The 13,864-nt window shown below is 37.4% G+C and overlaps 1 protein-coding gene across 1 annotated transcript in view; it reads right to left on the reverse strand.

Moving 5' to 3' along the window:
- Positions 1–12,392, reverse strand: part of LOC121329641 (sodium/potassium/calcium exchanger 4-like) — a 57,974-nt gene extending 45,582 nt beyond the window's left edge. Inside the window, exons 1-2 of the mRNA XM_041275338.1 lie at positions 11,411–12,392; positions 3,698–3,814 (exon numbers count right to left, since the gene is read on the reverse strand). Coding sequence (XP_041131272.1) covers positions 3,698–3,814; positions 11,411–11,567 — 274 coding nt within the window. The 5' untranslated portion in view covers positions 11,568–12,392. The remainder of the gene's footprint in view (positions 1–3,697; positions 3,815–11,410) is intronic.
- Positions 12,393–13,864: the final 1,472 nt, after the last annotated feature.

Consider the following 13,864-nt stretch of genomic DNA (forward strand, 5'->3'; position numbering starts at 1 on the left):
GCTGGCTCTTAGTTGTATAAAGACACTTTAGCTGATGAGCTGTGGATAATTTAAAATGACTCTTTAAAATTATATAAATGAATAAATAACACACACACACACACATATATTATATATATATTATATATATATATATATATATATATATATATATATATATATATATATATATATATATATATAATATATATTAATATTTTCCAGTATGTAGAATTATCCTAAGTTCTTTCAAAAAACATTCTTCGTGTCTACCAGGAGTTCATTGTGTTTGAAATTGTACGTTTGTTGTTAGTATTTTATTACTTCGTACAGGAAAACCACACTTGTACCTATATCTTTATATGTGGTACTGTACAGGAAAAGACACCAACATAGTTTTCCACTCAAGCAATACAACAAATTTAATAATGACTAGATGCAGTACAAAACAAAATTGATTGCATTGCTCATTCACTTCAAATTTGATTATTTAACCTCTTCTTCCACATCAACAGCATTTGATGCATCACCAGGCAGCGAATAGTGTATCAATTAAGAAGTAGCCAAAGCAAACAAATAATCACAAATATTCTTTCATATCACAAGAAAAGCACCTAAGTGAACTACAGGTCTCTCCCCATCATGTGTATATGCACATACAGAATTCCTACTCTAAACATTTATGTTGTTTTGTGGTCTGCATTTCATACAATGTATAAGGGACACAACCCGGTATTGTGAAATATGAGACTATGGCATGAATTGTTTTTCCATAACATGCAGAACTCTATAAAATATGTAACTGTGAACTAAATATGTCCCTATTGACACTGGTATGTAAATGAGCAAATGAAGGAATTAAAATAGCATCACTCAAGGAAGTGTTCAAAGCAAACCATGTGCAAACAGTCGACACTAAATGGAGAATATCAATTGATTTTAAAAGACAACCTATTCATGGCAGTATTTTTTATTCATCTATATACACACACACACACACAAACACACTCACACATAATAAGTTTAGCAATAATGGTCATAGTCAATGATACGTTTTCTGGTAAAGACTGCTATTTATTCCCCTAGTTTGTAATTAGTATTGCAAGCAGTGTCAAGTAAAAAAAAAAAAAAAAAATAAATAAATAAAAATAAATAAATACATGCATGCATACATTTTAAAGTGTTTCACTTGTGTTCTGTATGTTTTATGAGCTCACATTTCGAATTGTTAATCCTGTACTGGCCATTTCAAGAGAACCTGGGCAGCAACCAATGAAATTGCTTGGTTTAGTTTCCACCATTCCAATCAGGCTTGAAATTGTTGTTAGAATTCACCACGACTTTATTCTGGTTAGAGTTCTTAGAGTTAAAGAAAGAACTCCGCTGAATATTCTCAGCAGTGCAATCTAATACAAACCACGAGCTCCAAAGCCAGCCTCTCTGCTTGTTTCCGGTCAGTTAATGAGAAGAAAAAAACAACAAAAGAGAAATTGCTGTAACAGTTCCAATTCTACTGTAGGAAGCCAATGTTCTGAGAGTACAAGGGCAGCTCTGCTGGCTCGTTTGATGTTGGGTGTTGTAAGAGTGTCTCATTAAAGTTAATTAACTCTCCACTGTTTCTGATGCTGGAACAAAACACATGGGGCCACATTTGTGAAGGTGTTTTACACCAAAAATAATTTGTACTATTTTTCTAAAGTAAAAAGCCCTTGGATTACTTAAAACAGCAACTCCAAAGCAACACAACGACAAATAGATGGTACCTGGAAGACTTTTTTTAAATAGGAGGAGAGATTAGGCTTAACTAACACGAATTGCTTACTCACTTAAATATAAAAAGCACTGCCATTCGCCTTTGCAAAAGACTAGCACTTTTATTAAATATTATAATCACACACTGTATTTCCTAAAGCTGGCTTCTCAGTTCTCAAATACCGTAGTTGTTTAATCATTTATGTTATGAAACCCAGCATATTTATAAAATTTACCCATCTCTATTAGAGACAGGCAATGGTGGAATGGATCTGCCACTGCTAATGTGACCAATTACCAAAAAAGAAGAAACTGGACCAAAGAGAATTAAAGTTGAAGTTATGAATGCATACCTCACACATCTTAGGGACTGCATATTAGCCGCTGCAAACTCCATTTGTATCCAATGTTAAATAAACAATTATACCTATTAAACCTGGAATGAAACAATCCCACCCACAAACCATCACACTGGGTCCCATTAACAGAACAGCACAGCCTTCTGAAGAATGACAAATGCTGCTGGAAATTAGGCTCAGAATAGAATCCACCACCATTGGATTTTAACTACTCAGGAAATTGCTCTCATTCTACACCGGATCTGCCTTGTTGTTATCACTTAATTAATATGTCTCCATATGTGCCTTCCATTTATAATTAAACTTAGAGTTTCATTATTTTGAGCATTAAAAATGTCATTTGTAATCAGACACAGTGTTGTATTAACAAAATGAAATCAAAACTAGAACTACATTACTCATTTAGTTAGACATTCATCAGTTTGCAATGAAGAAAAAGTTTGTAACTTGGCAGTATTGCATCTCCTTCAATAAAATGGCCATATGGCATCTACAGCAACATCTGCAGGTTTTCTGTTATCAAATTCAACTTCTAAAGCCTCCCTACTGGAAGTGCTTACTCACCCCCACTTGAACAAAAAATGCAATACGTACTGTAGAAACAGAAATAATTTCAGTTCGTTGTTAGTTATTGCATTAGAACTGCAGTATAAAACATCAAATGTGCTTGCTCTGCGTTTCAGAACCACGCTGTGGTTGGCAACAAATAACCACTGTCTTAATGTAGCTTTCCACAGACTGTAACCTCCTTGATTTACAGCAGTCAAAACTGATTGAGTCAATTGTAGGTCCCTATAACCACACCATGATCGTAAGTGAACATCTTTGAAGAAGTTGCCTCATAGCTGCAGTTACAGGGCTATTACCGGCATAAAACTGCTGTCTAACTACATTATACAGTATATGGATACATAGAGTGATTTTCCTCAGATATCTTGCGTTACTCATGCATAATTTTTTATTTATTTTTTTATTGTACAAATATACTTTCACACTGGTTTCCCCCCATAAACTGCAGCAGTTACAACAACACATTTGACAATGCACAGCTTGCCCAGTGGGTGAAACTCTGTTCCCCAGGCAGGTGTTCGTAATGCATCTCTCTTCTCACAAGCTGCCCAGTGATTCATGTGAAATAAATTTCACTTTGGAACACCCGCGGGGGCAGCGCTTTCAAAACTGTTTCACGTCTTGACTCTCAAGTAAATGGACCTGATTCTGTAGAATACAATAATACAAAATAGCAGGCAATGCCAAATTGCTTTGCTTGTGTGATTAAAGGTGGACAGAAAAGTAACTGACAAGTAAAAACCTGCAATGACTTAAAACAAAATCTTGAGCAGTATACCGCTTAAGCAGTAATAAGCTAAGCTGCTTTTTGTATATTACTAACTTTAAATAATGAAATGTTTGCTGTCTATCTGCAGTCCCCCCCCCCCCAAATTCAACTCATACAGTGATAAAAAGTAGAAGATGTATGGCAATGGTACCCTCGTGATCTTATTTAGCTAGGTATTTGAAAATAACCATTCTTTTTCAGATAGGGCAAGTACTTTGTTGTACTGCGATTTACTGGTATTATTTCCCATTACATTCATCAGTCGTACCTGGTTCTGTGCAGTTCTTGGGGAGGAGCGTTTCATTTTTCATGTCCATCGCCATCAACTTTCTGTTCCCCCATCGTTCAGAAGCCGTCTGTCTTTCTACTGCAGGTGTATTAAGACCTGTGTGGGACAAAAAGCATTTCAATTGTTTAGCACCTAGAGACCAATTAAAGTAGCTTTTAAATAATTAACCCCCAAAACATGGTGTCTGTTTCTTTATATGGCGGCTGTGTGGTTCAGTGGTTAAAGAAAAGGGCTTGCAACCAGGAGGCCAAATAGTTACTCTCAGTAAAACTATTAAGTTATGAAACCACTGCAATGTTCAGCATTTCAAAACTCTGAATATATACACAATCTAAATAAATAAATAAATCCTGACCCCTGTAACATTTCTTTTGAATGAATGAAAAACATCTAACAAATCATTTAACCTAATCAACCACTTTATTTTACCAAAGCAAAAGGCAGATGCATACAAATCGAATTACATTAAGGGTTTTACAGCAATTATTTAATAAAAACCGTAGAATCAGAACAGATCTTTCTTTGAAAGCAATTCACTGCAATGCCAGTGATTTTAAAGCAACAGAGTTCTATAAATGCATTGCATTTATTTTACACAGGGATTGCTTGGTGCCTGTGAATATTATATAAACCCAATAGTTTTCCTTCTATGCAATTTCAGAAACCGGCCTTGGTTTTCTTTGTCTTTTTACCAAAAAGGTAGTTGCAGCTACCGGCGCACTAACCCCCACCCTCACTGAAGCCTTCCTGTCATTCTAATCTACTACCGTCTATAACAGCAGGAGCTTATGAATATCAGGGTTTCACTGCATGTCGGGTAGCAAAACAAAGACAAATGAGAGGGATATCTTATGAAGAAAAGACAGCACAACTGTCAGGAAATCAAGTGAAAGAGTCTGTTCCCAGCTGCATGTACAGAAGGATTGTTGCAGAGTGCATTACGACTGTAGAATTTGCCTACTGCAGTGCTTTGTGATGCTTCATTGCACAGTGCTTTATAAGTGTAATCGTTGCTAGTCGGAGTCGTCAGACCAGACATTTCAGCACAATCTACTCAATAGTATGGGTCATTTTTTATTTTTATTTTGACTGTCATAAATTTGGATGCTTTTCTCCCCCTACTGCAGCAATTCGGGAGAGGTGGTCAGTGGGTGTCCTCTGATCCCAGCATCAAAGTAATCAGCTCTTTACATCTAGGAGCTCGAGTGGATATCGGCGAGCTATTGGTCCCTGTGTGTCCACTTCACAGCACTAGGCACCAAGCCAGGAGGGGTCATTGCAGTGTGTCGAGGTGACCCTTTCCCTGCCAATTCTACCTCCCTAACCCACAAGCCAATACAACATTCCCTGTGGAATCCTAGAAAAGATCGTCAACATAGCACAGCCAGGACGTGGAACTCCATGAGGCCACACCTTTACCACAGGAGCCACTCAGGACCCTAAATTGCTTACATTCCCTTTCAGTGCAAATATTTTACAATCACAATTTGTGTGCCCCTTGTACACAGAAAAGTAGTATCTCCAATTAGAGGTTTAAATGTTGTCAAATATATGCCTACAGATACTCATTTATTTACTGCAGTCTCATATATGTGTAATAAAACTTTTGATTTCCATTACATGAGAGTAGATGTTGAACTTCATGCTGATTTGAACTCGGCTCTCGCCAAGATAAGCATCAACTAAGACTTAGCTTTGCATTAAACTAATGTGATCCATCTGCATCTCCATCCATTTGCATTGTTTTCCATCTGATAATGTAGGTATCCTTCTGTCTGGTTCTGATTGCTGAAGTGTAATGCCGGCTCCAGTGATCAGCTCATTTTGCCTCCCCAGCGCATCAGCACACACAACGGCTGCAATGCTGTCTCCGGGGATCAACCTTGTGCGGTCTCACCAGCGCATCAGCATGACACTTCTTAGTTAAATGTTCAGGAAATTAAAACGCACTTTAAAACATCCCTACACCTTGCCAAACACATCACAAAGATTCACACCTAACGCTCATAAGACGACTGTTGGTGGCAGTTGACATAGGTTCCACACTCAGTTACCAGCATCACTATGTGCACACCCAGCCATCCATCACTGCTATTGATATCCCAAGTTTGGAAGCAAAATGCAACAGAGATCATTAAACCTTAAACCAGCAAACAGTGTTCCTATTCCTGTTTGCAAATCCTTTAAGATCTAAGTCATTAACGTGTATGCAAATGAGTCCTAGTAAACTTAAACACTTACAATGACTTTAAAAACTGCTGGTCTTTTCAGGGCTGCAGACACACAGAACCTGAAGATTTTATTCCAGCTATAATTTTTTTGGAGCTGACAGGAACATCCGCATATCAGTATCAGCTGTCACTGCATATATATATATATATATATATATATATATATATATATATATATATATATATATATATATATATATAGATCCCTCTCTCTCTCTCTGAGGTTATGCTGAAATATAGTCATTATGCTGAAATATACATCTTTTATTAACAAAGCACCTTACACGTTGGTAAGCATATTTATTTCTGCATTAATAAACTTTTTGATAATTACATATGCAAATCAGGATTCAAAAAGCAGAGTTCTTGAAATTAAATTGGATGGCATCTGACGACATGCAGATTATGCTAAATCTGGCAATTATGCATTGCTTACAGATAAAATGGAATGGGATGTATCATACAAGTATCTTGTCCAGAATACAACATGAGCTTTTTAAAGAGTTTGCCAGTAGGAAATGATTAGTAATTTGCCTGTGTAAATAACATCTCCAATGACTGTGAAAGTTAAAAGGCTAAATCATTATTTTGCCATCTGAAATTAAATATTGAAACCAGTATATTAGAGAAAGTTCCTCTTTTCAGAGTACAGTATATAATGTATTATCATCTTGATCTAAAGAATTTATGATTTATCGTATTGTGAAAGAAGGCGGTACAGTGTACTGGTGTAAACTTTATTAAAGGCCACTAGGACTGAAGATATTCTTACTTTTTGTGTTTTGATTGATTGTCCATATTTTACAATTTTCAGTTTTGTCCAGCTTCCCAAAGTCAACGGACACCTGTCATTTTTTTTTTAACAACATCTACTTAAAAACGAATATACAAGCTTCCAAAATACCCACCCACCCCCGACAGTATTGAATATAGGTAAGGCTCTGGTGATAATATACTTAAGACAATTGTCAAAAAGATTGCTCTGAAAATTGGCCAAAACTTGATAATGTGATAGTTAGACAGATTCTTTGTTCCAATAATGAAGACTTCAGCTGCTAATGACCATTGTGTTTATATTGGCATAAACCTGTATGAGAAAACATTAAAAAAAGGGGGGGGGGGGGGGGAGACAAGTTAGCCCCCTGATCAACACATTCATCAAGTTTGATCCTGTACACAGCAATATCCCGTACAGCGCTTTATTTATTGGGTGGAGGCCATACCATTACTAGCTTCTTTTTCACAGGATGAAATACAGGACATATGATAATTTTAGTTTCTATTCTTCAGAATTAAGTGTTCCATTCCACATAAAGACTGCAATCTCCATAGAATATATACTATACAATATATAATCCAAAAATAAACTATGGATGTATAAATAATCTTAACCAATGCATTTGTATCATTTTCTGTAACAGATCTTGATAGCTTTTCAGAAGACTACAGCAGCCCTGTGGCGTCAAACTGGCTCTCAGAGCCCTGTCCCAGTAGGATTACTACAGTGGAAACATTAACCTGGCTCTCTGCAACACTGCTAGTGGATGAAGAATAGCGGTAGATAAACAAACCATGCCTTTAACCCCATACTGATGTATTTCTATCTCTTAAATCTTCTGGTGTAGCACAAGTACTTGAAATCTGATTGAGAGTTCTGTTGTGATCACTGCATCTTCAGAGTTTTAAGAAGTCCCCAGAATATTCCTTCACATAGCTACTGAATTACTGTTGGATTTAAACTGCGACAAATTTAACTCATTTAGTACTATATCAGATAGACTAGAAAATACAATGGGACCCAGGGCAGCACCACAGGGAATGGCTGTGGAGGAGACTATTACTGAGATTTGCAAGACATTGAAATGGAACCCCAAGATGCAATCTAGAATATATAAAAGCTGCATCTCCCTGTTACACGTCATATGCATTTGATAGGCTGATATGCAGTCTTTACCAAGACAGCAGAAATTACTGAAATTTCACAAAAGTTTCAAAATTGTAAAGCTGCAACCTTTGAGGAAGTGTTGTATACCCTTCAAGAACAACACTTTGCAGACTTGTATTGAGCAATCAGTGCAGTGACACACAATTTAATCCAGGTTTGGATGTCCAGGATTTTGAGAAACTTTTTTTTTTTAATTTTTTTTTTTTTTTTTTTTAAATGTAATTCTGTTGTTACTGCAGGTATTCAGCCATCAAACAGTTATAAATACAAAAGTGGGGGGGTTATCAGTTTTATTTTGATTGATTTTCTCATAGAAGTTTAATATAATCTGTTCACTGTATTGCAATATTCCCACCGGCATTAGAGGTTAGAGGCATGGCACAGTATGTTTATCTACTGGTGTATGAAATATGCTGGAAATCTCCAATCTAAACACATTGAACACATGGTAGCAGGGGGTTTTGATAAATATTTAGATACCAACATGGGCAAGAGATTTTGTACTCTTGATAGTTTTCAAAACACAGCCAGCCTTTTCTCATATTCCACCCCTTCACCTCATTTCCATTCCAAGTTTACAGCAATACCAAGAACATCAGTAACCAATCTACGCTATATAAAGACAGTGAAATGTAAGTGTGGTAAGCAGACAGGCGGCTTCCTCCATATATAACCAGATTTTAATAATTCTCAATAACTTGTGCTAAAAAAAGGGTCAAAAAGTTTAATTTAAAGTAAATTCTGTATTGACAGTCCAGAAGCTTCATGACATTAGGAACACATTACAAGACATCACCATCATTTGGGTCATTCCACGCCAACTCAACCAGAAAAGGAACGTTTATTTGCTAGTCTCAGAATTTCCTAGAAAAATTCACCTGGGGTTTTCAGACACGCAGAGTTCAGAAATGATGGCCATTATTTTATTTTATTTTTATTTTTTTTTAAATGTCCCCTTCGACCTGTGACCTTGCAAAGGTCAACCTAAAGCGAGAAAGGGACCTTGACCAGAAAAAAATCACCCTGGGTGCAATTTAGATGCTACCGTCATGTGTAGCACCTCGTTCTACTCGTAATGAATAGGGCTTTTCAGAAGAAAAAAAACACAAGGAGCACTCTACTCACTTCTGGCAGATTGCCAGACGAAAGGTAAATGACGAGTTGAATTCGAACTTCAGCATTACCCTTAACCCTATAGGTGATTTGGGTCCTAAAATGAAAGTATTGCTGTAAGAACCTTCCAAAAACTGTGAAAAAACTTCTGGTTTCAAGTCCCACCACTAGTCATTAAACCCCCTAGAAATTTGACTCATTTAGTACTATATCAGATAGACTAGAAAATACAATGGGACCCAGGGCAGCACCACAGGGAATGAAGGAGACTGTTGCTGCCCCAACCCCTCCAAAATAGACTAGGATGACAACAAAAAAAAGTCCATTCTGCTGATCAAACCAGCATCAATAGGCAGCAGTTGGGCAAAAACACCTGCAACACACATTTGTCCAACTGAGATTTCCACCATTCATCCAAACAACCTAATTGTAAAAGTGCAATTCAATAATTGTGCCATTAGAAATAAAGTGGTTTACAGAAGTATTCACCCCAGAAGTATTCACTACAAGCTGTAGTGGTTAAACTGAACACGAAAGAAGGTTAAATGTCAGCAAAACCTGCAAAGAAAATGTACAAAATGAAATTTACTGGTTGCATAAGTATTCAGCCCCTTAACCCTTTGCAGTCCTAGGAATTTTCCTTTTCTCGTCCAATGTCGGACCCTGTCATCAAAAAGACATAAAGCACAGGTCTCTAGTCATTTTTTATCCAGAAAAAGCAGAAAATCTTTCAATGGCCGAATGAAACGCCAAAAAAAGGCATATCTCATAGCCCCATCCACTACAGAGATAACACCAACATAACAAAGGAGGCGTACACTCAGGTGCCAACAAAATGTGAAAACTTTGCAGGGGGGTGAATACTTCTGCAAACCACTGTATATATAATTCATTTCAACCTCTAGGTCTGCCATGCTGCGATAATAATAATAATTTATCTTGCTTTCTCTCTGGTTAATTATTTTAAAAACAGGTCCCTGTTTAATTACAACAGTGAAGTATCCTAATGCACATTGCTTTTAGTCCCTCACCTTTCTGATCAGACCTACTGTAGGATGCTTCAATAAAAGGAACTCAATGGACAGGCTCCACTCACATGCAATGTAATAGAATGCATCATGCAGCATGACTAGGGAGGTCACTATAGAGAGAAGGGTTATAAAAGCACAGTTATATTTGCTGGAAGCTATGCATGCTTTGTGCACTTGCAATGCACCACTCCTGGTGTATCATTTCTCAAGGTCTTTCATTGTTGTATGCAGGGCTTTAGCTCTGGTAACATTTACATAACATAAAATCAGAGGCTAGATTTAGTGGCTGCAACAATTAAAGAAGGAATCTGGAGGGTATGAGGCTGATTGCATTGCATACAGTACAGCATTGGTAAAAACAGGAACAGTATACATTCTCTTAAGTATAACTGCCAATGCAAAGCCCAGTGTCTCCACAAACATCAGGCAACAATAAAGAGAACTGCATGACCAGGTGTTAAGTACGTGCTAACGCCAACCAATGAACTCCAAGGAAATTTGCAGGCATTGCAAACAAGTAGGTACAAAAAAAAAAAAAAAACAAAATAGTATTTAAAAATGTATTTTTCACAATTAAAGCTAAAAAACAAAAAAAAAAAAAAAAAAAAAAAAAAAACACTGGGATAGTAAATAAGGCATCGCAAAGTGAAAAACATACATAATTGAGAAGGATAACATGATCACCCAGTTTATGTACATAAAATTTGATCTCAGAAATATAAGTGATCTTTGGGGCGGCAGCGCTGTATGGCAGTAACAGATGTATTTAACACTCACCGTTACTATACTCCATTAATATGTATCTTTGACTTTCACAAGGATGCTGAAGGGAACACAGCAACACCAGGAACCCCAAGTCTCTTATGGCAGAGCTGGGAGCAGCAGAGGTCAAGCCTCCAGAATAGGTATTTACTGAGCTGTCCCCGGTAATCACCCAAAAGCAGAAAAGCAACTGAAAACACCACGCTGACCAAACATCCAAACCAAATCCCAATTTGCATGTTGCGCCCCAACCTTAATGACCAATTAAATGTGCAAAAACACCTTGTGCAGTAAGAACGAGCATGTTTTGTATAGCATGATTCTAACGTTGTGCCAAAGTGATGCTAATGCTTAAACTGATTTCCTGCAGCGGACGGGCAATAAACACGTATATGAAATTCAAAGATCGATATTAAAAAAAAAAAAAAAAAAAAAAATGCTTAAACAATTTGGCAATTTAAAACAGACCAACTGAAATATAAAATCCGTACCTAATGCATTAGCTATGAATGATGTAAAACTTCATAACCGGTTCATGATACATTGTGCAGACTGCTATGTCAAAGCACACATCTTTGCCAACAGGATCTAACTAATTATCACGACTTACCCATCTTTGACAGTAACGTTGACATGCACCACGCGACAAACAGTATACTGCAGATAATGCAGACCTGGAGAAAAAGCATCTCTCTCCTCTTTCGAACTTTGGTGATCTTTGTCAAAACTGTCATTTTAGATGAACTGTAGTTTTTGCGCATATCCATTGTTACTGCAAAACGCGAGGTTTCTCTTTGTGACGGGAAACAAAATCTGTAAAATAATAATTGCTGTTTTTAGAAAGCCCGGTTTTCGGATGAGGTCCTCATTTCAAGGCGACGTAGTGGAAATCCTGGCAGCAGGTCACGTGTGGGCTTGCAGGTGACTGGTCAGTTTGGCTAAGCTCTCTTTGATTAAAGGGTAGCTCGGCGTGTGAATATACAACGCTTATACAACGCTCACTGGTTGTATAAACCACCCTAGTGCTGGTAGTTCACTCATTCACCTTTGCCGAAACTGTATAGGCATCCAGTTATGTTTTCAGATCAAGGTTTTTTTTTTTTTTTTTCAAATAAAAAAAGCAAATACACTAAGCACTGATAAATAAGCCTCGCTAATAATAACATATACAAACAAATGCTTTACTAGCACGCCTGTGTCCAATTGATATGGTCCCTCTAGTCAGACTTTATATTTTAATGAATTAGAATCTGTTTTCCTAATGCAGGTTGGTCCTGTGCCTCCTTTTGCAATGTTCTCTGAGCACCTTATGCAAAGAAGTTGTTGGAGTACGAATTGCACGTACTCAGTCAATTCCTCATAACTCACTGCCTGATGCCTGCCGATGCACTATTAGGTCGATATGATAAATTCCTCTCGCCCCTTCTACCCTACCTCTAGCAGTAACTTTCTCTACTAGCCGTGGGTGTCATGCGCGGCCACGTGATGTTCTACAGCACCGATCTCTCTCTTATAATAAACCTGGAGGTCTCGTCCCGCCCTGACAACAGCGCAAACATGTCATTCGGTGGCTACTGTCTATCGGTTCTTTGTCGACTGACGATAAAGAGCAGATTGATACACTGTTGTATTTATTTCCCACTGGAGGGAGACATTAGAGTTGCGTGAAGTCCGTACTAACGCCTTCGGAAAGTCGAGTTCAGAATTGCACTCAGGGGAAGGAATACGTTTCATTGCAGAGGATCTCGAATTTAACACATTGCTAGCTGAATTGCAGCATGCCTATCTGAAGCAAAACAAATAATCTTATATACTGGCCGTGGGTTGTTTGGCTGGGTTAGAATATTGTGGATTAAAATACACGTTTTCTAATGTAATTTTAAGTTTGACGTGGCTGCTCAATTTAATATTTCATAACGTTTAATGTCAAAATATCATTGAAATAATTTGCAGTTGAAGAGGATATATAGTGTGTAACTACAGCGAACTCGAGATAGAAGTACAAATCTAGTATAGTGCAACTAATAGTATTGTATTACAGTAAACCAATTTGCTTTTACTTTTAATTTTTTTATTGGTTATTTTGTACGCATTGCTCATTCCTTACTCTCCATATAAATATAATAGACGGAAGCATGTCACATACAGTATATTGTTTCTTTTCCTTTGCAAATTGCTTTTGCGCATGAGTCTGTTGGTACTGTAAGATTTCTACACTGACTGGCTGGAAAAAAAACCCTATTCAAATCTTAATGTCCTGAACTGTATGTGGTATTATGAGATCCACTCGACCTATGAAGTTGTCAAATGTAATCCAGATTGAGACTCATTTCATTCGTCAAATTTGAATCCAGACGGTGATGAACTACAGACTTGTGAATTCACCCATTATACCATAGAATTGCTGTATCAAAGCCAAATGCAGTCCTTTTTTGGTTAGGGTTGATCTGCTGGAGAAGGAACAAACAACACCTGCATCTTGCCTGTAGCTCCTCTACAGGCTCTGGGACCACACTGTGGAGCAGCCAGAAACTATTTAGAAAGACCGGGGTTGGACCGGGAATCTATTCTCAAGAATCGTCCATGGAGTTGTAGATTTTAAGACAGTTTCCACTGAAAAGAAAGAACTACTGTTAGCAAAGATATGCTGTAATAATACATCAGCCTTGAAAACAACGTTCTGTTCCTCTGGAGTTTCAACCCAACGCCACTGGTTTTGAGAGCAAAGCATTCATTGAAATTTGATCACAAGTACAAGCACAAGACTGAAGTCTCCACGGGTGCTGCAGGCATGGAGTGTTGGATTAGTTAAATGACAGCTGCTACAGCTGCTCGGTCACTGTCCAGTAAATCAGAACACAAACTTGTTCTTGGAGGAAGGGAGACAGGTCAGATTATGCACCATCTCTTACCTCAAAATGTAAAAAGAGTTCTAAAAATTATATATGATAGCAAAACAAGACTATAGAAGAGCCCACTGAATCATCACATTTAAGATGGTTCGTTTTAAGTCTTGGATATGGAATCTGCACAGTATACTACAATACTATCAAAATCTCTTACA

The sequence above is a fragment of the Polyodon spathula genome, chromosome 17, assembly GCF_017654505.1.
Source record: "Polyodon spathula isolate WHYD16114869_AA chromosome 17, ASM1765450v1, whole genome shotgun sequence".
NCBI classification, from domain to species: domain Eukaryota; kingdom Metazoa; phylum Chordata; class Actinopteri; order Acipenseriformes; family Polyodontidae; genus Polyodon; species Polyodon spathula.